The 24,399-nt window shown below is 47.7% G+C and overlaps 1 protein-coding gene across 1 annotated transcript; it reads right to left on the bottom strand.

The window, feature by feature from the left end:
• Positions 1-1,863: 1,863 nt before the first annotated feature.
• On the bottom strand, positions 1,864-23,847 carry UFD1 (ubiquitin recognition factor in ER associated degradation 1). Its single transcript, XM_019755896.2, has 12 exons — positions 23,717-23,847; positions 20,733-20,865; positions 20,344-20,376; positions 17,321-17,442; positions 16,114-16,244; positions 14,508-14,580; positions 10,115-10,183; positions 9,173-9,238; positions 8,836-8,883; positions 7,916-8,004; positions 6,925-7,006; positions 1,864-2,843 (listed from the first exon to the last, which is right to left on the bottom strand). Exons 1-12 carry the CDS (start codon positions 23,717-23,719, stop codon positions 2,769-2,771), a joined length of 924 nt encoding a protein of 307 aa, XP_019611455.1. The 5' UTR covers positions 23,720-23,847; the 3' UTR covers positions 1,864-2,768.
• Positions 23,848-24,399: the final 552 nt, after the last annotated feature.

Genomic DNA, 24,399 nt, shown 5'->3' with positions numbered 1-24,399 from the left:
CAGCGCTGCCACAATGCTGACCGGTCGTCCGCCCGGTCCCCGGTCGGTGTCCCGGGCTATACAGCCACGTTTAGTTAGCTGTTTCTGAAACTAATTTATTTTCATAAATCTCAGATCGGATTCATTGTCGTAAGCACATAGTGCAGTAACTGCAGCGAAGCTGCCTAGTGCAGTGTACACTCAAGGGCGGAGGTGAACTCACAAAATAACCGGGTTGGCTGGGAGTGAAGTATGTTGGGGTTGGGGTGCCTAGGGCGCAGGATGACCTCCCAAGGGAACCCAGGCTGGAAGTGGAGGCCAAAAGGGAGTTCTTAGTACAGCGGCGGGGTGGTCAAAGGCATGGAGGCTATGAGTGGCATGGGTTACAAGCCCAGGGGCGGCTTGTACGTCTGATTAAGAGTGAAAGCCTTACTCTGAGGCAGAAAGACCTGCAATACCAATGCAGTGGTTCTCCAATTTCTGCAAACCTAATCATGTGCTGGGGAGCCCCTGTAGAAATGAGGCAGTTGGTGGGCCCACTGTATTAATGTGACTGGGTAAGACTCTCTGCAGGTGAGCCAGAAGGCAGCAATTTTATCAGCGGTCCGGTCCTGCCAAGTTGGTTCACAGACCAAGCCTGGAGAAGACATCCTGTGACAGTAAGGCTGCAGGCCAGGCTACAGCAGTAATGACCAGTACTTTTGCTTCAGGTGACCCCACTGTGTCACCAGAAGACCCACCAACACAGTACACCCCTGGCCTAGGCAGGGGAAAGTGCCTTCAGCAAAGGACTGGGAGTGATTTCATTGTACATACAGATGTTGCTGAGGGAAGACAAAAACCCAGGGCCAGCTTCCTACTGTAACATTCTTTATTTTGCATAAAATGAGTGTCAGCCAATGTGATCTTGCCAATGGAGGCTGCCTACCCAAAGAGGGCTCCTATCTCTATTAGTGAAACTGAGACCCCATTAAGTAGAGGGTCAGGTAGATTACAGCAGTGCTTCATGCCTTTTGAAACCATATCCATCACCAATGGTGTCGGTCTGAGTCACAGGGTCCAGCCCTGGTCATCATGACAATCTTCAATGCTCATTCTTTGAGGACACGGGTGGACCCTGGGGATGATTCCTTAGAGTCCATCCTCTTCTCTTCTGAGTGTTGGGAGGAGCCCTTCCCCTTCCCGAGAAGGACCCATCTGCCTACAACCAGGAGACCTTGTGGGGACAGAGCCAGGAGTGCAGTTTCCAGGCTCTCACCCTCATGTGGAAACGTGCTCACTCGGATAGTAAGTGGCCATCAACCGTGATTGGATGGCCATCAGCTGTGGCTAGTTGGCCGTCAGCTGTAACCAGTGAGCCATTGGGCACTAATATAACTGCTGTGGCTAAGCTAGCAGCAAATGGGGGCTAGCAAGAAGATGGTGGCTGAGCTAGCAAGCGCAGATTGCAGTTAGCACGGCGGAGTACGGGTTGCAGATTGCAGAGAAGTGGACAGCAGGTTGCAAATAGTGTGGCTCCTGCTTCCTGTGTCTCCAACTCAGCCATCAACGAGACGATAGTGGTATGACTGCCCTATCTATGGCTCCATTGGTGTTCCTTTTTGGCCTCACCATGTCCTGCATTCTTATGTGGGGAGTGGGACCAGAGACCCCACATGCCACCCTGCGTAACAGACCTAGTATAAGAGGAGACCCTGCTGGGCCTGACTATCCCCACCCCAGGGGACAGAGAGCCCTGTTTCTCCCCACATTCTCCAGGAGAAGCCTTCCAGAGCTCTTTTCTAACAGCAGGATGGAATGAGGGGCACCTGCAAGCAGGCCTTCCCGCAACTCCTGGCCCAACCATCAATCTGTGTTGGCATTTAATCAAACATTTAGAAGCAATCCAGGTTTTAGTCATTCCCTGTTTTTATTTGAAATTCTTGATTTAGAATTATTTTAAAGGAACAAGAGATTAAAAGAATTGGATTAACATGTCAAAAGATCTCACTCTGTAGAAAGTGAACATCTGAGACTAATTAAAAAACAGGCCAGCAGAACCTTGGATAACTTAATACATGAAATGGGGAGTGGGGGGTAGGGAACGATAAAGAAGAACATATCTTTAGCTTTTATTTAATGTTCACATTTGTACTTCACCATGAAGTTATTTAACCATAAACCAGATTGATTAAGGAGCCAGTTATTTCCAAATAAAATCAAAATAAAAGTGGAAATGCTTTCAGATCAGGGTTTGCTTCTGAGGAATGGTTCTTTTGGGAAAAAATCAGTATGTAAAATAAAAATAGAAACACTCGTCCTCAACTAGTTGCAGCCAGAGTAATGTAATAACCACTATTTATAGAGCACATATCTATTTAAACCACTTTTTCTAGGCCAAAGGCAATGTCTAAGCTATAGACTCGCAAAAAGAAGGGATAATTGAAAAAAGAGAAAGAATACAAGTTAGAGCAATTCAATCCCTTCCATTGGTTTTTATCAGGAACTGGGGAAATCTGCTTCCGCTGAGGCAGTGGGAGTGCGTGCCCCAAGGAATGAAAGCTAGAAGTGGCAAGAAGGCAGCCTACGGGACCTCAAAAGTGATAGCTTTCTCTCTCTCCAAATCAAGTACACAACCATGAAGTCCAGCTGCTCCACTTCCAGGTCAAACTTGGCAATTCTTAGGAAACTCTAAACAAACAAAGTGACAGAGCATCCTCTGCAAAAGTCTCATCCCGTCCAAGCCAGTAACTCAAAGTCATTACGTTGCAATTGATCATTTTATTTTCCAATCAGCCAACCGTCCCAACTTATGGCTTTCTTCCCTTTTTACGCAATGACTGTCCTTCTCCAGAGAAAGCGACGAATCTGCCTCCAGCTTCATCCTAGGTGTGAAGATAAAATACTATTTCAGAAACTTCTTGGAGGTTTACTATAAGAACTTTATTCTGTTGATTCGTTACCATCCACCATTTTCCTTACTTCCACGTTATTCATAAGAAATGTCTTTGAAATACAGATACAAATCATAATCAATTGAATTGAAGACATAATCACAACTATGCATCTACTACAGCCTTTATTCTCAGGTTGAAGATATATCCTTTTGCAGAAGCATCACATTATCAATGTGAAAAATATAAAATACATCCCCAAAAGAAAAATCACCTATAACTCCACCACCCCAAAAATAAGACTTCCAGTCACTTTTCTGTATAAGGTTACATAAACTATTTTCGTACATAATTTCTCCATCTCAAGTCAATGAATTTCTTATCTATCTAGTACATTCTAAAGGCTACAGAGAATTCCATCACATGGGAGAGACAGTCTTCTACCATGGGATATTACTTCCAGGTTTGCAGTATTTTAAATTGCTGTGGTAAGCAACTTAATGTGTTTACACACAGCCTGATTTGTCCTAGAAGTTGAATTCCTCAGTAAAAGGATGCATATATTTTTGAGGCTTTTAACATATGGTGACTCACTAGCTCTCAGAAACGTTCTACCAAGCTATACTGCTACCAGCAGAAAAGACAGCTTGTTTTTTGTAACTCTCAAAAACAGCAGGTATCTTTCACATGCTTGTAATGCTAATCAGTTGAAGGTGTTATCTATAGAAGATGATTCTGAGTTCCCCCGCCACACACTCGGGTACCTACCATGTTTCCCCGAAAATAAGACCTAGCCGGACAATCTAATGAGTCTTTTGGAGCAAAAATTAATATAAGACCCGGTCTTATTTTATTATAAGACCGGGTATGATTAATGTAATGTAATATATGATATAATACCTGGTCTTATATTGATTTTTGCTCCAAAAGATGCATTAGAGCTGATTGTCTGGCTAGGTCTTATCTTTGGGGAAACACAGTAGCCCCCTGACCTAATGCAGCTGGTACCTCTGGTGGGGCCTGTACAGGGTTTACGTGGTGGTGACCATGTAAATGCCAGTCACAGCTGAGCCATCCAGTTGTCCTTTCCTGTAGAGCCTTCTGTTTGTCCTGCTGTCCATAAGTTTCATCATAGCCGGCATCTCGCCAATTTTGTCGGCTTGAGGAAGGTGTGAGTCTTGGAGGCTTCAGGCTGCCATTCCTGGACTGGCCATTCTCTCTGTGTTGCACACGGCCGTGGGGACTCCTGTTTCCCAGATCTAAGGCTTTCTTATTTCTACCGTATTCTTTAATTTTAGTGGGATATATCCTCCAGCAGCTTCCTAAGAAAAGGTGCATTGGGGGTACGGGGTGGGAGATGAGGGTAAGGGGGATCAAATATATGGTGATGGAAGGAGAACTGACTCTGGGTGGTGAACACACAATGGGATTTATAGATGATGTAATACAGAATTGTACACCTGAAATCTATGTAATTTTACTAACAATTGTCACCCCAATAAATTGGGGGGGAAAAAAAAAAAAAGGTGCATGAGGACTATGTTTTTGTGAGATCCCACATATCCAAAAGAACCTTGTTTCTACTCTCTCGTTTCACTGACAGGGTGGTTGGTGTTAGGCTGCTTGGGCTGCCATCACAAAGTACCACAGACTGGCGGGCTTTAACAAGATGTATTTTATCTCTGTTCTGGAGGCTGTATGTCCTAGATCAAGGTGTCGACAGGTGTGGTTTCTCTTGAGGCCTCTCTCCTTGGCTTGCAGATGGCCACCTTCTTACTGTGTCCTCACATGGTCTGTCCTCTATGTACCCAAATTTCCTCTTCTATAAAGGCACCAGTCAGATTGGATCAGGGGCCACTCTGATGGCCTCACTTTCACTTAGTCACCTCTGTAAAAGCCTAATTTCCAAAAAAAAGTCACATTCTGAGGTACTAGGAGTTAGGGCTTCAACACAGGAATTGGGAGAGGGAGATACAATTCAGCCTGTAAAAGTTGGGTATGTAATTTTTGAAAGTTTCTTCTCAGAATTTTGAAGACATGGCTGCATTATCTCCTAGTTGCTTGTGTCCTGCTAAGATGATTCCATTCTTGATCCGTAGTAGAACCTCCTTCTTCCTTCTAGAAACTTTAGGATCTTTTCTTTGCCTCAGTGCGGGGCTATTTTCATTCCCCGTGCTGGACACTCAGTAGGCCTTCCAACCTGCAAATTTTTGCCCAGGAGTTTGGAGCAATAATTTTCCTGATGGCTTCTGCCTCTTTGGTTTCTCTAATCTCTTTTCAGAACTCTGATTTGGATGTCAGCATTGGAAACTTTCTGATGGCAGTCTTCACTCTGGGGTGAGCTAGCTGGGACCTTCCCTGGAGCTCGTGAGACTGTCCAGACAAAGCTCCTCCGACTGCAATGGGCAAACCCAGCGGCCAGTGTCTGGGAGCCAAAGCAGGGGAAGGACACCAAGTGTGGCAACATTCAGGATGCCAATTGTCACTCATTCCCTCTTTTAGTTTTGTCCTGCTATCCATTGTGCTGATGACCCCAATCTAAGGACCTTCCCTGAGGCCTTTTCCTGGTGTGGGGGAGGCATAGCCCCAGCAGGGGAAGGGGAAGGTGGTGTTGCAGTTCTAACTCCTTTGTAACACATACTCTCCTTAACCCTCCATCTCAAGAGGTGCCCCTTGAGAGCTCTATTACCTAAAACAAGCTGCCTCTGGGCTTCCCAGCAGCAAGCTCAGGATGGAGCTTTCCCTGATCTATTAGGTCAGTTACTACTTGTCCTTCTGCTTGAGGGTTTCCAAAGTTTTGTTGTAGTTGCCACCTCTCCTCTTCATTGTCTTTATTATCTTGTACCACAGCTTTGGTGGGGTTTCAGGATGAAGTAGAGCCAAGTATGTGCCTTCAATCCCATCTTCAGTCATACATTTCTTCTTGAATATTTATGGATAAAACAGCTCCAGCTGTGTCTGTCAGCCTCACCTTCCCTTTCCTGTATCTCCAACAGTTGGGTCATGAGTCAGCCTGGAGGGCACCTGTGCTGAGGCCTCTAGGCCTGAGTCAGCAAGACCGGCCTGGCACTGGCAAAGGCCTGGAAAGGGCTTCAAGGAAGACTCAGAGGATGAGGTCTGACTGGGGACCGCATTTGCACCTTAAACCCTGGAAGGTCCCCAACACTGTGTCGAGAACATTAAGGCTAGGAGGCGCTGTGAGTGGGGCCAGGGTGTGCAGACAGCATAGTGGTCTCTATTCCCAACCACCCAAAGGCTACAGGGGAGGAGTTAGGTGGTCAGAAGGGGCCTGTGAGTTTCTGTAGCCAGAAACTGGCCAGTGACGGGAGCCATCTGGCAGCCCACCCTACACATGTTCACAGCACATCTGTTCTCTGCTATCCCTAGGCCCCAAGAGACTGAGCGTGTGCAAAAAGGAACCAGGAAAGTGGAGGGTCTGAAGTGCTGGGTGTTCTAGAAACACATAGCACACACAGCCACGGCTGCTGGTGGGGTGAGCAATGTGCAGTGGGCGTGATGAGTTTTCTGAGCCACTTTCCAGCACCTGGAAGACGTGCCCAGGAGGCAGAACCTCCTCTCTGCCAATACCTCCTGCCCCCACCTACACCCTTCCCTTCCTGTTACATGGGAAGGGCCGAGGGAGGCCGCTCTCCTCAGGTCTCAGTGGAGGCCGTTTTTGGAGTGTGGTGGCACTGAGGCGGCCATGCAGCTGTCAGGAGATCTAGCCCTGGGCCCCGGGCACCCTGACCTCCATGCCCCTTCACGCTCACAGCAGCCATCAAATGGGACTGTCCTGGGGATTAAGTAACTAAATATGAAGCACTCAGCAGGGGGCCGGACACCTGGCAAGGGCTCTGTGAGCCGGTGCTGTGCGATCTCCACCCCCAGGTGAAGCCAGCGCTGCGGCCTGCACACCTCCCACGCAGCCGCAACAGGACAATCAGGCCACCAGGGGGAGGAGAGCACCAAGAAGGGAGCAAAATGTGACAGGAGCACCCTGATTCAGAATGGAAAGAATTCCACCATTATCACTAGAAAATAAAACTTCTCACTACCCATGAAATATACTCACCTCTTCAACTTTTTTGACCTGTGGACGTGAATTTCTGATGAACGTAATCTTACCAAGTTTAAATTCATAATTGGGAATTCCTCTGCAAAGAACACAGAAGAGGAGAAATATTAATTCTAGGAGAAAAGGACTAAAATTCACTTTTACAGTCAAGAGGAAGGCAAGCCAGAGATGACAGTCTTCTTGGCGACTCTTATTCTGGGGTATGTGGCTGTACCCCCCACGGGCCTTGGGCCAGCCCTTTGGTGCTCCCCAGCATCCCTCCAGCAGGGAACCAGAAGGCAACTGGGGAAGGGGCCTGCAGACCTGAAGCCTGTTCTGCGGTGAGGGCTCATCTGGAGGCTTGGGAGGCCCTCTCCATCTGCCCTGCAGCCTCACGGATTACCCTGGAAGCACTACACGTGTATTAAACTCATTTCACTCCTTCAGAGTGGTTGTGTAAAAACCCCACATCCCGCATTCTCCTTCTGCTCTAACCCAGAGTTAGAGTTAGTAGCCGGGCGACGTAGCTCATCGCGGCCACGACAGCCACCAGAGCAAGGAATCTGCTCTGTATCCCTGAACCAAACGATAGAAACACATCTCAGTGAGGCAGCTTGGGCCTCCTGTCTGAGGGAAGCTGAGATATTGTTACTTAATTAAGTCACAAAACAGGAAAATACACAGGTTACTAGATAGGAACGAGAAAGGTTTCGAGTAGGACAGAGATCTGATCAGGTGCCACGTGGGGGCAGGAGGCTGGACTGTAGTGGTCCCGGATGAAGAGAAGACACTGCTACACTTCCGCTGGGAAGCACCGAACTCCACATCATGCTCCAGTTCCCCAAGGAGAGCAGGGAGTGGGGGCATTCGTCCACCCCACCAACCTCCTTGACCCAGGCTTTATTTCCATAGCGAGAGTAGAGTGAGGCTGCCACCCCAGAGGTCTAGAGCAGACCTTCCCTGGACAAGGATAAAGCATCAGGCTGGAATAGAGCCAGGGCAGACCCACCTTTTAATGTCTCCAGGCTTGATTGGGGAGGGGCTCGGCTCCACACCTTTCTTCTTCCCATCCAGTCTATTCCCAGAGCCGGAAAAGGCCTAGGTAGGCAAACAGAAGAGTGCGCGTGCACTGAGCCCCAAGTGCGGAGTGAGCATATGCATGCCCTTTGCGGACACCACTGCAGGGATATGTGCTGGTGGGCACCACCAAATTCCCCTCAGGAATGAAGCCCTCACTCCCCAGTGAAGTATGGGCAGCCGACAACTCTCCGCCCAGCCCCTCAGGACTTCTGTGAGTTGAAGGGAGCCTCCTGGCCCAATGGTAGCCACCCCCAGGGGCAGCCAGTAACCAATGACAGGTTGAAAGGTCTGGCCCAGGCTTCTGCAGGGTCACCCTGTTTGGGGCCCTGTGGATGGGCTAAGGCCTCTGTTACAACTGCCCCACAGCTCAGCTTTCCAGTCCTGCCTCTCTGCTGTCTCCCGGTGCCCCAGTGCCCTCATACTAGCCATCTCCACATTTTTCCCAGGGAGCCTTGCTGGCGGCAATGCTGAAGGGTCACATTGGAATTTATTTTCAAACAGAACAGGGAAAGAAAAAGAGGACATCGTCTTAGAGATAAAGCAAACATCGTCACATTTGGTGAATTCAAGTGAAGAGTATCTGTGTGTCCATTGTACCATTTTAACTTTTTGGTAGGTTAGAATTTTAAAAAGAAAAAAAAAGTTGTGGCCGCCTTAAAGAGTTGTTAGGATTCCAGGACAAAATGGATATAAAGTGCCATGTAACCGACAAAGTGGCAGATATGTGTGTGCACAGACACCCAGAGGCCCGATGCCTGCTGAGGTCCATGGAGTGTTACAGAGAGTGGCTGGCAGGAGCAGATGGCATGGCAGGAAAACAGGAAGTAAAATGTGTGGCCTGGTACTCACACGAAAGCCCAGCTCTCCAGCATAGCCACTATGGTCAGCTTCGCCTTCCTGACAGGGAGACAGAAAAACAGGAGATGAGCTTCTCACCAGAGACACCCCAACTTTTCCCTTGGGCGCCTTATTTCTATCGCTGTCTCTGTATCCAAACAGCTGGACACACCGTCTCCCGAAGTAAGACTGGAAGAGCAGCAGAGAACGTGGCTGCGTCTGCACCAGCAGAGGCCAAACACGGGGCGGGGCAGCTGTCAGGACAGACGTAGGACACACTCCCAGAGACCATTAACAAAGAGGGCAAAGCGCACACAGGGAGGGGAGGGATGCTGGAGAAACTACTTACAGTTGACTCCTCATGCTGGACTTGTCTCTCGGGTTCCTTGTAGCCCAGCGGGGCATCAAAGTCCACCTGAGTTCCCAAGACAAAAGGTCAAATTGTGAGACATGGCGGCACCTAGGTTCCATAACTCTTCTGTTTTTAAGTGAAACAACTGTAGATTCTCATGCAGTTGTAAGAAATAACACAGAAAGATGCCCTGTACTTTCCTCATGGTGACATTTACAAAATTCTAGTACAGTATCACCACCAGGAAATCGACATCTGTACTAGTCAGTATCCCTATTTTACATGAACCACACGCTCGCTTGTAAGTTCACACAATTTCCTCACCGGTGTAGGTCTGTGCATCCACGCCCACAGTCAGGATGCTGAGCAGTCCCACAAGCACAGGATCCCCATGTCATCCTTCCCCATCCACACCCACCTCTCTTCCGGGGCCTCTTCCCCACCCGTAGCCCCTGGCAAACACTATTCTGTCCTCGCTTTCTAAAGTTTTGTCATTTTAAGAATGTTATAAAAACAGAACCTGACAGTGTATAACCTTTTGGGATTGGCCCTTTGGCTCAGCGTCTCTCTGGAAAGCCACCAGGCTGTTGTGTATCTTAATAGTTCCTTCCTACTCAGGAGCTGAGCAGACTTCCTTAGTGGGTTTTTTGTTTGTTTTTTAATTGAGCTTCCTTGGTTTTTAAGAAGTTTCATTCCTTGGCAGGCCTGAGGTGCCGATGGATTCAGCCATCTCAGAACTGGCGGCAACTCTGCCACCCCCACTGGCCCTGATCCCAAGGTCAGCTCCTCATTACGTTCTGGCAGCATTTTCCTTCTCTCTCCCAAAAAGTCCCAGGGGCTGTGTGACAGTGACATCCTCCTGGGACAATGGCCTACAGGGGCCACTGAATGCCCATCTCCCCCAGGCCCGAACGCACTGTAAGCAGCAAAACCACTCACGTTCATGTCACACTCAATGATGGACACAGCCTTGTCAGGCTTGGTCTCCATCACCCGCAGCTCATAGATCTGTGGGAAGAACAAGAGGGTTGGTTTTGTGGCAGCACTGGTAGCTGTAACTGTTCACGTTACCATGGCTCCCTACCCTGCTCCCGCAGACACATCACCTCCATGACACCCTCCACAGCCGCACCTCTTGCTGTGACAATGCGGCGACGGGGGGGGTGAACTGCCTGGATGCCTGCCCCCAAAATCAACAGAGGCTATTCTTCAAAAGTGATTCCGATCAGACAAGGCAGTTATGGATCAAATTGTAAAAGGCACTCATAGCCTTTACCCCAGAAAGTACACTTCTAGGACTAGGACTTATTCTAAGTAAATTATTAGCTAAATGCCCATAGAGAAAATTCTAAGAACACTCACTCCAACATTGCTAATAGTATATACCCCAAATGCTTACCAATAGTTTGGTTAAATGAATGATATTCATATTCATATAGTCACCAGTGGAATACAGTACAGCCAATAAGAAAGGTTAAAAATCATTAATGTTGCTGTGTGTCTAGGTTGATCTCATGTATGTAAAAACGCCCAGAGGATAGGAACCGTAAGTGGCTGAATCTACTTTTTTCACTGTAGGTTCTTTATTTTTACCTAGAGCATGTCTTGTTTTAATAATAGAGAGTCCCACCATTTAAAAAACTTACGTATTAGAAGGAAGGTCACCAAAGAAAGGTGAGAAGGCTCAATGTGCCCCATTATTTAATAGATTAAAAAAAAGAAATCTGTATGTCACTGTGTGGATATGCCACAGTTTCTCCGTGCAACATCAGGGCTGTCTTAATAGTTGTGCTTTCACTAACAATGCTGCGATGAACATTCAGGTACATGTCCCTGGGGGCACGTGTCCACGTTTCTCTACAGTGTTTTCAAACTGCAGGTCACAACTAATTAGTGGGTCATAAAACCAACTGTGTTGCAACCAGAACTAGAAGAGAAAAACATTGGAAGACAGTACAATCAAAATATAAAAATATGTTTTGTGTAGTCAGGATAAATACTTTGTGACATTTTTCAGTTTTATATATTGTCATGCTGTATCTAAAACAGTAATTTTAAACTGTTTTGAAATATTCAATATGTATGCAATTTTCGGTTATTTTTATTGATTTAACTTTATTGAATTATAAATAGAGAACACTTTAATTCTAAATTAAGCCTCTAGACTTTTTTCCCCAAAACGTCACATATTAAATATTACTGCTTTATATGGAAATATTTACCATAATTTACTTCATATATGGCTGTTTACTTGTTCATTGTTCCTTGTGGCACCTGGTCTTTCCTTCTAGGATAATGCTCATTCCTAAAGTATATGCTTTTGAAATTTCACTAGTAAATAAACTCTCAGATTTTGTTTATCTAAAAATATTTTTATTTTGCCCTCATTCTTTTAATTTTATTGGGGAGTATTGGGGAACAGTGTGTTTCTCCAGGGCCCATCAGCTCCAAGTCTTCCTTCAATCTAGTTGTGGAGGGCGCAGTTCAGCTCCAAGTCCAGTTGCCGTTTTCAATCTTAGTTGCGGGGGGTGCAGCCCACCATCCCATGCGGGAATTGAACCCGCAACCTTGTTGTTGAGAGCTAACACTCTAATCAACTGAGACATCCAGCAGCCCCTCTGGCAGCTGGTTGTCTTCAATCTAGTTGTGGAGGGCACAGCTCACTGGCCCATGTGGGAATCAAACCTGCAACCCTGTTGTTCAGAGCTTGCTCTCTAACCAACTGAGTCAGCTGGCCGCCCCGCCCTCGTTCTTTAAAGAAGGTTTGATGACAGTTCATTCCTCTCAGCCTCTAAAGATATTCTGCTATTTTGGGCTATCATGGTTGCTATTCAAAGACCCTCTATTTGCTGTTCTTCTAGAAGCACTGTATTTTCTCTCTGCTAATTCTCTCTATCCTTTAACTCAGCCTGTTTGGTATACATTATACTTTCTGTAACTATGGGTTGATGGCCATTTAAAAACAATTTCACTTATTATCTCTTCACAATATCGTGACTCCTCCCATCTCTCCTGCTGGGATTTTCACAGGGCATGTTTGACTTTCTTAGTCTCTCCAATACCTCAGTGTTTCATACATTCCATCACCTTGCCTCTCAGTGAAGATTTCTAAGTCATTTCTCCAGATTTAATTTTTGTTTCATTAATTCTTTATCAGCTGTTGTTTAACTGTTTGACAGTTTTTCAAGTCTTCCTGTTTTTTTAAGTCTTTTGTTGCTTGCTAAATTTTATTATTCCATTTTTTAATTTCTTTGAACATTTTATACATAACTATTTTATATTTGCACCTGAAAATCCCAATATCGATTTTCTTAAGGGTCTAAATCAGCTTTTGTTATCTCTGCTTTGTATGTGTGGTGGTTGTATTATGAGTTTCTGTTTGCTTTTCAATCTACCTTGTTTCCCAGAAAATAAGACCGGGTCTTATATTAATTTTTGCTCCAAAAGATACATTAGGGCTTATGCTCAGGGGATGTCATCCTGAAAAATCATGCTAGGGCTTATTTTCTGGTTAGGTTTTATTTTCGGGGAAACATGGTATAGCAATCCCAAGGGCTAAACCAAACTGGGGGAGCTTTCCCCAGACAGAATTTGGGTTCTTTCTCCTGGGATGAGGAAAACACCCACCTCTGAGTCTATTTTGGCCTCTTTAATAAGAGTTCCAGTTTAATCTGAAAGTCTCCAATTCAGATCTCCTACTGTAGCACCCATACGGCCATTTGCCCTCAAGAAAACCCTGCTGAAAGACTCTTGAAAAACTTCCTATATCTCTTGCAAGCCCACCAACACATTAATAACCTAGGTTTTTATCCTTATCCTGATTTAATTGGCTTTATCAGAAGGGCTCTTTAGAGTACTCGGTCTCCCATACGTACAAAAACAGGAGTCTAAACATGTGTTTCAATTCTATGTACGCTCTATGTAACTCGTTCCCTTTCAGTGCAAAGATATCATCAGTTTGAGTTACATTTAGCATTACTATCTTAATATTAAGAACAATAATAGTCAGGCCACCTATAATTAATTATGAAAGCTTGAAGTATTCAGTTAAGGTAGACAATACCTGAAATGTTCCCCACAAGGCTAAGGTCAACAAGATGATTTCTTCATTTTATAGAAAAGTGTGATTCAAAATCCCAAAACTGGAAAAGTAAGGACTCTCAGTATCAGATGGCTCAGAGAGAAAGCAGTTACTGGAGGACATGCTGGATCCCTACACTGACACTGAAGGAGAGTAACTGTCCCCCTGATCCTGGAGGCAGGGACTGGCTGAACCACAGACTTCTGGTTCATGGCTATGAGGGCCCCAGTCCCTGAGGGGATGGGAGAGTGTGTGAAGGAGCGAAGAGCTGGCCTCAGGGAAAGCCAAGCCAGGCCTTTGGTCACTCCTGAGCACTAGGCGGTCAACCGTGTGATGGGAAATCATGGTCACCGTCACAGGGGACACGGGGCACCCACATCACTGTGCTCCATGCCTGTGTTAGGATGGCCTAGCAACAGGATTGGCAACTATTTTCAATTCTACGTTTTCCCTCAGATGTGTTGCCACCGATAATGAGGAAATGGACGCTGTCTTGAATTTTGTGGGAACTCATCTGTCACTACACATGAAATGAATGAGAAATGGAGGACGAGCTATGGTATTTCACTGTACAGTTAAATTCTCTACATCCAGACAGCTAAGAAGCATGGAATCATGAATGAACATAAGTGATGTTCAGACCGAGAGGCTTCTGTCAAGACGGACGAGCCCAGCAGAGCTACGGGAAAACCAAAGCCAAAGGCAACAGGAGGAAGAGGATGTGGGCTCCATGAAGAGAAGTGACCTCAGGTAGCACTATCACCAGGTGGAGCCAGGCTCTGCTTCCAGAAGCCCCACAGCACCTGGAGCACACCACAGGGCCCACTCTAGAAAGGCCTGTCTGCTTCCAAGGGAGGGAATCGCAAGGACGAGCACCCAGACTGCCTCATTTCTGTGTCCCCACAGCCCAGCAAAGGGCTTAGCTCAGATTATAGGGGAAACGCAGACCTTTCTAACTGAGGCACAATCGGCAGGCTCACCACTGTGGTACATAGTCATGTGATTAGTAAGTACAACAATGCTAAGCTGATTCACCTATAAATACAATCAACCATCAAAACAGTTGCTGAATAATTAGTAGAGGGCTCTAAAAAGCAACAGTAGGCAGCAATCAGTTGATAAAAGCCACGTATCCAGTGTTCAAAAAGAACTCCCATTCAAACACCAGAATGGCACTGCAGGTCCTCGTTAGGTGTGATCTACACAGAGTTGGGCTCCACGTCCTGCTGGCCCTGTGGCCGAGACACTCACCTTCTCGTTGTAGTTGATGGCAATCACATCCCCGGTGGTCAGACAGGCAAAGTTTCTTAATGCGTTTTCTAATCTGCAGACACATATTGTCAAGGCACAAACACAAACCATGGCTCCAGAATCCACCACTGTGACATGGCACATCCCAGAGAGGACCTCAGAATCTGAGGGAGAAAGAGCCAGGCTGTCTAGGTTCACTTTTCTTGGTCACACAACCTTGCAGAATGACAGCAGCTTTGTGAAAAGGGCCTTATGTGGGATGCTATCTTCACTCCTGATGTGAAACTCCACGCTACAGGGGTGCCCTGCCCTCTACTCCTCCTGGGGACCGCTGAGCTGTCAGACTCAATCCACTCAGCCTCTGAGGGTGGAAATGGCTCCCGCATTGCTGCTCTGTGTGCCCCCCCCACATTCTCTGCTCTATGCTAAGACTGTCATCCAGACCAGGGAGCATCGGGTTGACTCTCAGCTGATGAAAGTAATTCCCTTTTTCTGTATACTAACAAGTAAACTCTGCCAATAGATACAGTAAGTCTGCATGTAAAAATCCAGAGAAAAATCACGAGGAACTATAGTAACAAAGGCAGACCTCTCTCCTGGGCACAGCTAGACGAGCACCTCCAAGCAGAGCTCTGAAGGCCAAGGTAACCAGACTTTGCCACAGGACGTTGTCCTGCCTGCCGGATGGGAAGCCCCACCACTGACTGCCACGAGCAGAGAGCCCAACACCCCCACGTGTCCAGGACCTGGCCGCAGGGGACTCAACATGCTGGTCCACAGACAGTCAGTGCAGGGCTCAGCATGGCCCTCCGAGTCCAGAACATGGCTGCAGCAGCTTGCTCCTAAGCTCACACCAAGAGAATGTAGGAGGGGTGGAGGCGCCGTTTCTTTTACTATCTACTCATCTCTGCTTTTTTCAAGCATGCACTTTAAAAATAAATAGGTGATAGAGTGATCACTCCATACCATGATCTCAACAAAGCAAACTGGGGCCTCCAAGCTAGAGCACACACAGCACACCCCTCACCCACACTAGCCACTCCTTAACACGTTGCGTACGGCGGGGTTTAAATCCCTCGTGAAGATTCTTGTGATCCGTACGCAACGTGTTAAATTATAAGCATGTCTGGCTTACGTTCAGAGGTAAACATATGAAAAAAAATCACCAGAACCTAAAACCTTCGCATTCCTCTTGCTGAGAGAAAGAAAATATACTAATTCAATGCTCCCCATCGGTTTGGAGTGAAAAGCCCTTAAACCTGGGTAAAAGGAGAGGTTGAGCGGCACCAGTGGCCCACAAGGGGTTGGAATCTGAGAGGCAAACCAGCTGGCCCCCTTCCACCAGCACACACTGGGCTTTGTGCTGGGTGTCAGTCCACCTGAAGGGCTCCACTCTACCCCAAGGAAGTGTCCAGAAGACGTCCATGGAGTGCCCAGCACACTTGTCCAGGCGCCATGGCACATGTGCTGGCTAAACGCCATTATCCTCAAATCACAATAAATTTGTGCTCCCAAAGCAGACACACATTAAACAAAGCGCTTGCTGTTTACCTGCGAGCATACTCCGCTTTTGTCCAGAAGAACCCTTCTTATTTCAAAAGGATACACTGCTTTGGGGTTGGTAATGTCCAGGAAGTCAGGGCTCTGAGGCTGAAATTTGGAGTATGTGGCCACCTGCAGGTTGACACTCTCTACCTGCACTAGGCCTCCTTCTTCCAACAGCAAATTCTGCATCATCTAAAGGAAGAAAGCTACATGAGGCTCTTGGAAATCAAGCGGCCAGCAAGACCGCCACCGACTACACACCAGCAGGCCAAAGTCTGACATTCAGATGGCCTCTTCCTGGGGACCCCGGCCTGAAAGGCCCACACCTGTTCCAGGCTGACTCTCCCTGAAGCAGCCCAGGAGCCCTGGGTGGGAGGGAGCCTGCCAATCAGCCAACGGGATGCATGTGCTTACGCACGTGCTTAGACTCAACTCAGTGCGTACACACCTGCTGAGACTCAACTCAGTGCTTACACACCTGCTGAGACTCAACTCAGCGCTTACACACCTGCTGAGACTCAACTCAGTGCTTACACACCTGCTGAGACTCAAATCAGTGCTTACACACCTGCTGAGACTCAACTCAGTGGCGGCAGCTAGGAAACCCCAGGCAACCACCTACTCTTTCCACATCCCAGGGAGAGTTGGGCTGGCAATTCCATGTTATCTAAAGAGGCAACGCAGCGGATGTGATGTTTCTCAGCAAAAAGGATTCAGTTAGTTTCTGGTCTAAAGTGGTCTGAGAACCTGGACAAGGGGCCACCCAAATTCCCAGCCTGTGGGTTAGAGAGAGAATCTTTGAGGTACAGTGTATCCCAGTATCACTACCTCCTCTCTCACCTCGATAGAGGGGCCACAGAGGGGTCTCTGTGGAAAGCCTTAGTGCTCTAGAGAGGCTCTGTTTTTGTGGCAACGAAGTTGAGTGCTTTGGAAAGACTCAGTTATAGGCAGTGTGTAAACACACATCCGTCGCAACAGAATTGGTGGAGAAACTATGAAAAATGGGGAGAAAATGTATAAAAATCGAAATTCTGTACTTACACCATTTGAAAAATCCTCCTTGTCACTATCTTTAAAAAGCCTGCTACAGGAGGTCACAGGTAGATCGCAGGGCTACAGCGTCTAGGCTACCCAATAAGCAACCACCAAAGAAAATGCCAACCCCAGCGCGCGGCACTGTTCTCAATGCCCTCCTTCACTCTGATCTGGGGGTAGGATTCCCCCAAGGCAGGCCCAGACTCTCCAGAAACCAGGGCCACCCAACTCACCCAATGTGGGAGGTAGCAGATACCCTCGTCAGCGACGAATTCCAGCACACCACAGTGCGTCATGCGGTCCGAGTTCTTGTTGGTCAGTTTGAATAGCATGGGGTAGGTAATGTTGAGTCGGCCTAAAATCAGGAGAGACTATGAGGCAAGGCTCCTGCGAGGGAGAGAAAGCCTGTTCCCCCAACGTGCTCCCCTGGAAAGCAGCCTCGCTAGCACCCACCATGGCTCCACACCGCCTTGCCCTCGAGGGCAGGAACCTGGCCCAGTGTGGTGCTGAGCCTCTCGTGTCAGCCCACCCACAGGACCACCCCACTCCCTGCGAGAGCACAGCACATGGCCTAGAACTCAGGAATGTTTGGTGATTCAAGCACACAGCAGCCGTTTACACTTGTGGTTTTCTGAAATTCCAATTTTAAAAAGTGGCACGTTCACTCATAAATATTTAAGGGCCAACCTGCACAAAATCCCCACAAAGGTTTCCAGTTTGAGAGGTGAGAAAGAAAACAAGTGCACCCAGATGCGGTGGTGTAGTGGGGAGGGTGGGGCGGAAGGAGGCAGGGCTCCTACAGGATGCCCTCCACACGAGTCGTGATGGACAGGCCAGGGAGGCTTCCTCCAGGCAGAGGAAGCAGCCTGCGCTAAATCATGGAGGGAAGGGGAGCCCAGACAGTTCAGGAATGGCTGGTAATTAGGTGAGACTGGGGCACGCGGACAGGGTGTGGGAAGGGTCTGGAGGGGAGGCCGGGCTGATATTACACAGGGGGAGACCAGTCCGCAGTGTGGGCTCTTAGCTGCGTCACAGCACAGTATGTCCCCTCTGAGTTTGAGGCCGCATGGAGGGCCAGAGGCAGGCAAAAGGACTGCTGGCATGCTGACCCAGGAGTGCAGGGGGCAGAGAAAGGTGGGGCTGGTGACATGAAGCAGAACCCAGGAGAGTTGGACACCGGGACAGAGTGACATAGTGATGGTGTCTGTCTCATACCAGGCCCTCACTAAGTCTTCCCAGAACAGTGACGTACTATCATTACCCCTTTGATCTACGGGAAACTAAGGCACACGGATTCAGCCACATGCCCAAGACCACAAGGCCCAGAAGTGGCAATGCCGGGATTTAAACCAGGCTGCTGGCCCAGGTCTGGGATGTAACCACTGAGGCCCCTTTTATCCTGTTGGTTCAGGCAAACATGGCAAGACAAGTTCCACTCAGGACCAGGAGGTGTGGAAGACTTCATTTGAGGTCTCCCTAAATTTCTGGTGAAGGAGATCCGGTAACAATCTTGGGCATGAAGCCACAGGTAGGGGAGGAGAGGCTCCGGAAGCGGAGCTTCACCACAGAGGCAGTGGTGAGCATGGGTGTTCCCCCATCATAAAGGGTGGCTTGAATGCTGGTAGTGTGTGGCCAAGTGCCCAAAAGCCAGGCTTCCGGCCCCAGGGAGCCTCCCAGCTCTAGGGCTGTGGAACAGAACTGAAGTCAGTCACGGTGAATTGGCTCAGGTTCCAGCCAAGGGCCCAACATTCTTGCAGTTGGAAGAAATCTGTGTCCCTCAGTCTGTTGGTTTTCAAACTGTACTTTTTTTGTGATTTATAGAAGTACCTTAGAGTTCCCAAGCCCTCTGCACCCCCTCACTTCCTCCAAACTGAGCAGCGACCCTTTTTATAAATGAGGACTCCCCGTAAGATTACATTTGGACAGTTTATCCCACTACTTCAAAGGCTTGAACACTCATCTAAACCCCACTGTCCCAATCTGACTCTCTTCTCAGATGCTTGTGCCAAGGGTCATACTTGGTGCTCAGCTCTTGGGTCAGCGCAAATGGAAAGGCAGGCTCTCTGGGGGCCCTGACCTCTTCTGTGATGACAGGGACCTGCCTTAGGGACGTGGACCCCATGACTGCAACCACCCACTGGCTGAGCTGAGGCCAAAATTAAAGGCCTCCACTGTGTACGGCCACTGTTGCTGTTGGCATCAGTGAAGCCCTGCTGGCCAAAGGCCACGTCGTGCCTTCTCACTGGTGTCACGCGGGTTTGGGCTGTTTATAAACACCACAAGGCACCACCTAGGAGGAGGTACTCCTGCCACACAATAGCTGATAGGCAAGCGCTGTGTGTTCCCAATTAAAGATGAGGTCATGAAGCTCAGAGAGGCCACGTCCACTCTAGAACCAGGCCAGACAAGGTGCAAAGCCCAAGCCAGAGCGACACCAGAGCGACACCAGAGCTGGCATTCCTTCTCCATTGTGCTGCCCCAAGTGTACTGGACGCCAAGTGTGGCCCCTCCTGATGGTGGCTTCCACGTCTCCTGCCTCAGATGGGAGGAACTCAGAAACACCACTGCATCTCAAAGGGCAATGACTGAGTCTGTGCTCAGGGTTTTCCGTGTCCAGGTGGAATGGGGCCGGGGCCTGAGGTCTCTAAGTTGCTCTCATGAGAGGAGGGGTTGGGGAAAGAGAGGGAAAGCGTGGCCGCTCTCACGACCAATGGGCCTTTCTCACTCCTGGTAAGAGGCAGGTGCCAGTAAAAGGGACACTGTCTGGGGCAGAAGACTCGGTTTTGACGTGCTGCAGATGCACTGGGGCAGAGTGAGTGGAAATGCAGGCCTGGAGCTGAGGAAAGAGCCTGGGGAGGAGATGAGAGCCCTGCTGTGCAGCGTCCTTTTGGGAGCCAACCACCGTCGTCTAGGAGAAAGCCGAGTGAACCCAGCCAACGGCATCAGCTGCCACGGCAGTGTGACAAGCACTGGTGCTTGAACCTTCCTTTAGTCCTGACAGGATCTGAGATGGGAGTGGAGGGAATGGGATGGGTATTCAGGGGAGATCCCCTTCACAGAGGAGAGACCTGGAGTTGAATACTCACTGGCCCCGAGCCTGGACAGCTGGCCGCCACAGGCCACGACCTCAGCAGGACATATGTGGCCCCAGTTCTCCCAACCCAGCAGACATCCTCCAGGGACAATTTCCGACCAGACGCGGCATCCATATTGACATTACCTCAGTTCTCAAGTCATGTAGAAAGAAAATACTTACTGAGTTGATCGAGGGCTGAGGGTGGCATAATTACTGTGGAAAAAAATATTTAAGAAATACTAAGAATATAAAAATTAAAAGGACAGAACAAAAGCCAAAATGCAGTTTCTGTTCTAGCTCTAAAAAGTATTAAACAATACTTGTACGGAAGTCAGAATTTAGTAATAATCTTTCATGAAGAACTTTCTTTGCTGTAATTTATTTTGGGGAACTGAATGGCTACTAGCCATAAATCTAATCAAACTTTGAACCCCGCATATCTGGGGCAAGCAACATTTTCACTCTAAGTAGCTTCTGTTACACGTGTAAAATAAGGACTGTTTAAGACTATAAGCACTGCAGGCTGAGGGCAGGAAAGGTTACTATTCAAAATAAAAACAAGCACATACTCTTCCCGCCTTTCTCCACATCTGACCTGTCATTAGGCCCTGCGAGCATGGACACGGAGAAGCAGCGGTACTGCGTGGAGAAGCGGTTCTGGAAGACCCGAGGAATTGGGTGGTCAAACATGTTGAAAGAGAACTAGGAGGAAAGAGATGCCAGAGTTAGAACAGAATAAAGGTACATTTCTTCTCGTCGAAAGCCAAAACAGGTCAGGGTAGTTAATGCTGCTAAACACCCTCAAAGAAAAAGACGCACCGAAATCCTGATGGACCAGAGTGGTCTGCCTGAAGCACTTCCCAGTATCACGGGAAATCTCAAATCTGTTTCCATTCTTACTGCCAAGCCTGCTCTAGTCTCCATTTTTAGGTGGTGCAATCTTACTGAAATAACTAGGCAGTCAAGCCTGTTCTTAACCTTTTTCAGTGCCCCCCTCCCACCCCTGCAATCCAGGCCAGACCTCACATACCTCAGGGAGTGGTTACTGACGGCCCCACAATATCCTACACATGCCACCCTCCCCCAACCCTGGGCTGGTTCCTCTGCCTGGTACACTTTTCCTCTTCCTCCTCTTAATTAAAAAAACATCTATCGGCCAGTCTCTGATCTAAGAACTAGGGAAGCGCCACTCCAGTGATGTCTGTTCACTAACAAAACAAGTACAACCTCAGCCCTGGCAGAGTTAACATTCTGCCATTCCCAAGACAAAAGAAACAAACGACGCATATGAGGCGGTGATAAACGCTCTGAGGACAAGAGCGTAAGGGACAGAGAGCTCCTGGGAATTCTAGTTTAAGTGGGTGGTCAGGAAGGGGCTCTCTGCAGAGACCTGGATGCCACAATCGGGAGCCAAGTAGAAAACGGGGAACAGCGTTCCAGGCAGTGGGAAGAGCAGGCTCCTGGTGTTTGCACCCCTTTTCCTGGCTTCCATGACTATCCTTTCTCCAGGAACCTTTGCTGCTCTGCTCAGGGTCAGGGCTGGTACCCCTGAAATGTGCTCTCACGTTGTGCCACATGGTGGAACTCCACACTCCCACTGATAAATAAAGCCAAGACATGGTGCTATCAAGAAGGTAAGAGGCTAGCTCTTAAACTGTGGATTACAATGAGCCTTAGAAAACATGTTACCCAGCAATCTGGGGTCAAAGTACTGCAATTATTATGATGTTTCAAAAATACATATATAAAATCGCACAATAGGGTATATTCCAAAAGAATTGAAAGCAGGGCTCAATATTTGTACACTCAAGATCACAGCAGTGCTATTCACAATAGCCAAGAGGTGGAAACAATCCAAATATCCACTGATGGATGAATAAAGAAAATGTGGTGTATACATATAAAAGAATATTGTTTAGCCCTGAAAAGGAAATTCTGACACGTCTTGAAGCTTGAGAACACTATGCTAAATGAAATAAGCCAATCACAAAAAGACAAAAACTAGAGGATTCCACTTATATGAGGTCCCTAGAGTAGTCAAATTCAAGAGACAAAAAGTAGATAGCATGTTGGTTGCCAGACGCTGGGGGGATGGGGAAATAGAGTTGTTTAATGGGTACAGAGTTTCATCTTGTTAGATGAAAAAGTTCTGGAGACCCATTATACAATAATGTGAACTTAAAAATGGTTAAGATAATAAATTTATATTATGTGTTTTGCACCACAAGTTTTTTAAAAATCTCACAATAGACAAATATTTCTTGACTTGATTCCAAATAGACATTAAATAGAGGGAAAGCCATCTACTGATAAGGTAGTTGACTAGCAATTCTACAACTAGCAAGCAAAATCAGCCTTCTTCCTAAAATGCAAATACAGCATGCTCCTGCTTAAAATCTCAAATGGTTCTTCACTTCCTGTGTTCTACTGTAGTACAGTAGCTTTCAAACCTTCGTCTCTCTTCTTTTAACCAACAGAACTCCTCAACAAAATCTCGGCCAGAAGTATAACAAATGAAAGTGTTTCTGGATGAAAGACAGGAGAAGAGTCCTGCCTCCCCTAAGTGCCTCTCACTACCCCCCATCTAAGCCACTTCTGTTTGCAACATGAAAGAAAAATGTGCAAAGTATTTAACACCTACACCAATCTGCCTTCAAAACACCGCTGAACCCTCTGCCCCTCCCTACTGCTCCCCACCCCTTTTACTTTACTTACCCAGCTCCTACTTTACTTTTATAATCCCAATGCCCAGCATATTGCCTACCACGTATCAGGTATTCAAATCTGTAAAGTGGATAAACTTGAGAACAGGAATATGATTCGAAACTAACACACAGGATAAAATCTAATAATGATTCCTTGTTTTTACTGAAATAAACAGGTAACACAGGCAATGATTTACAGTGGTAATGAGACTGACCTTTGCAGCCAGATTTGGCCTCAAACTTTCACAAACTTATCTACCTCTTTAAATCAGTTTTCTCATGGTTAAAACAATAAGAATCATCCTTGCCTCCAAGGGCACTGTAGGGATTAAATGGGATAAAGTGCAATGAGGGGCTGTAGGTGTTAATGAAAAACTGTGTAACAGAAAAAGCGCCAGCAAATATTAGCTACGATTTATCTTTACTGAATCGCTTAAACAGCGGAAGGCATGATCCCCACCCAAGCATGACCAGGAGGTACTGGATGTCCCCCCATGCATTCTTCCTAGAAAGCCCCTGATTCTGCAATAACCTTTCAATTAATTTGGTGTTTATGGAAACCTGTTATGTGTCTAATACTCGCGAGACCCCTCGGTGGACTCAAACATGGAAGGAGCTCAAGTCCAACTGAGAGGAAATGCGAACCAAGTCCCCAACTAGGGAGAAAAGTACAGGCTGTTCGTAGTCAAGGGTCTGGGTCTTGTTCGCCGGGCCCGGGAAGGGCAGATGGGCCGGGCTCGGGCCGGGGTGACTCGGCATCTCCACCGCCGTTAGGTCCGCCCCGCTGGACCCCAATCCCGGCCCCCGACCCCAGCCTCAGTGCCCAGCCCCTGTCCGGCCGCGCTCACCATGATGGCACCTGAGCCTCCCAGATGCTGCCTCCTCTAAAGAACGTTACGACCGGAGCCCGCCGACTTGCTCTTCTCACAGCTGCCGCCGCCGCCTCCGCCCGGATGCCCCGGGAGGCTCACCGGAAGTGCCAGACTCCAGACCAGGGGGGAGGTGCCGAGGACAGGGATCGGCTGCAAAAGAGAAAAAGCCAGGCAAAGGCGCCAGGGCTTAAAGTTTCCCAGAAATAAACAATAAAGTACCTTTTCCAAATTGTTGTCCACTCTGGAGTAATTTAAAGAATTATTTTAAATTAAGTTTTGACAGTACCCTCCTCTAGATGAATTTAGTTGGGCCCATTCTCCTTACTGACTACACTACCCAGAATGCATGTAGATCTACCGGCCTTTGCGTCAGCCATCGAGGACTCGGGCGGAAGTAAGCCATACATCTGCCTTCGAACTAGACTGAGAGCCTATTGAAATCATAAACAGACGCTTTCGTTCGATGCATAAATAAGTTTAGTTTAAGGTGAGGTGGTTTCTTTTTCCTGGGGTTCCAGTCGGGGGGGTAGTAGGCTTCTCTGCCCAAACTAAAGATGTCCACCGAGCCTGGGGTTTCTGGGTAAATGGGAGTTAGCGTTGTATTGTGCAAACGTGTTTCCGTCCTGCCTGGTGATGACGCTCTTTTGGGCCGGGCCAGA

The sequence above is a fragment of the Rhinolophus sinicus genome, linkage group LG16 (genome assembly GCF_036562045.2).
Source record: "Rhinolophus sinicus isolate RSC01 linkage group LG16, ASM3656204v1, whole genome shotgun sequence".
Lineage (NCBI taxonomy): Eukaryota > Metazoa > Chordata > Mammalia > Chiroptera > Rhinolophidae > Rhinolophus > Rhinolophus sinicus.
The sequence above is the reverse complement of the archived record's forward strand: the minus strand, read 5'-3'. Positions and strand labels throughout refer to the sequence as shown.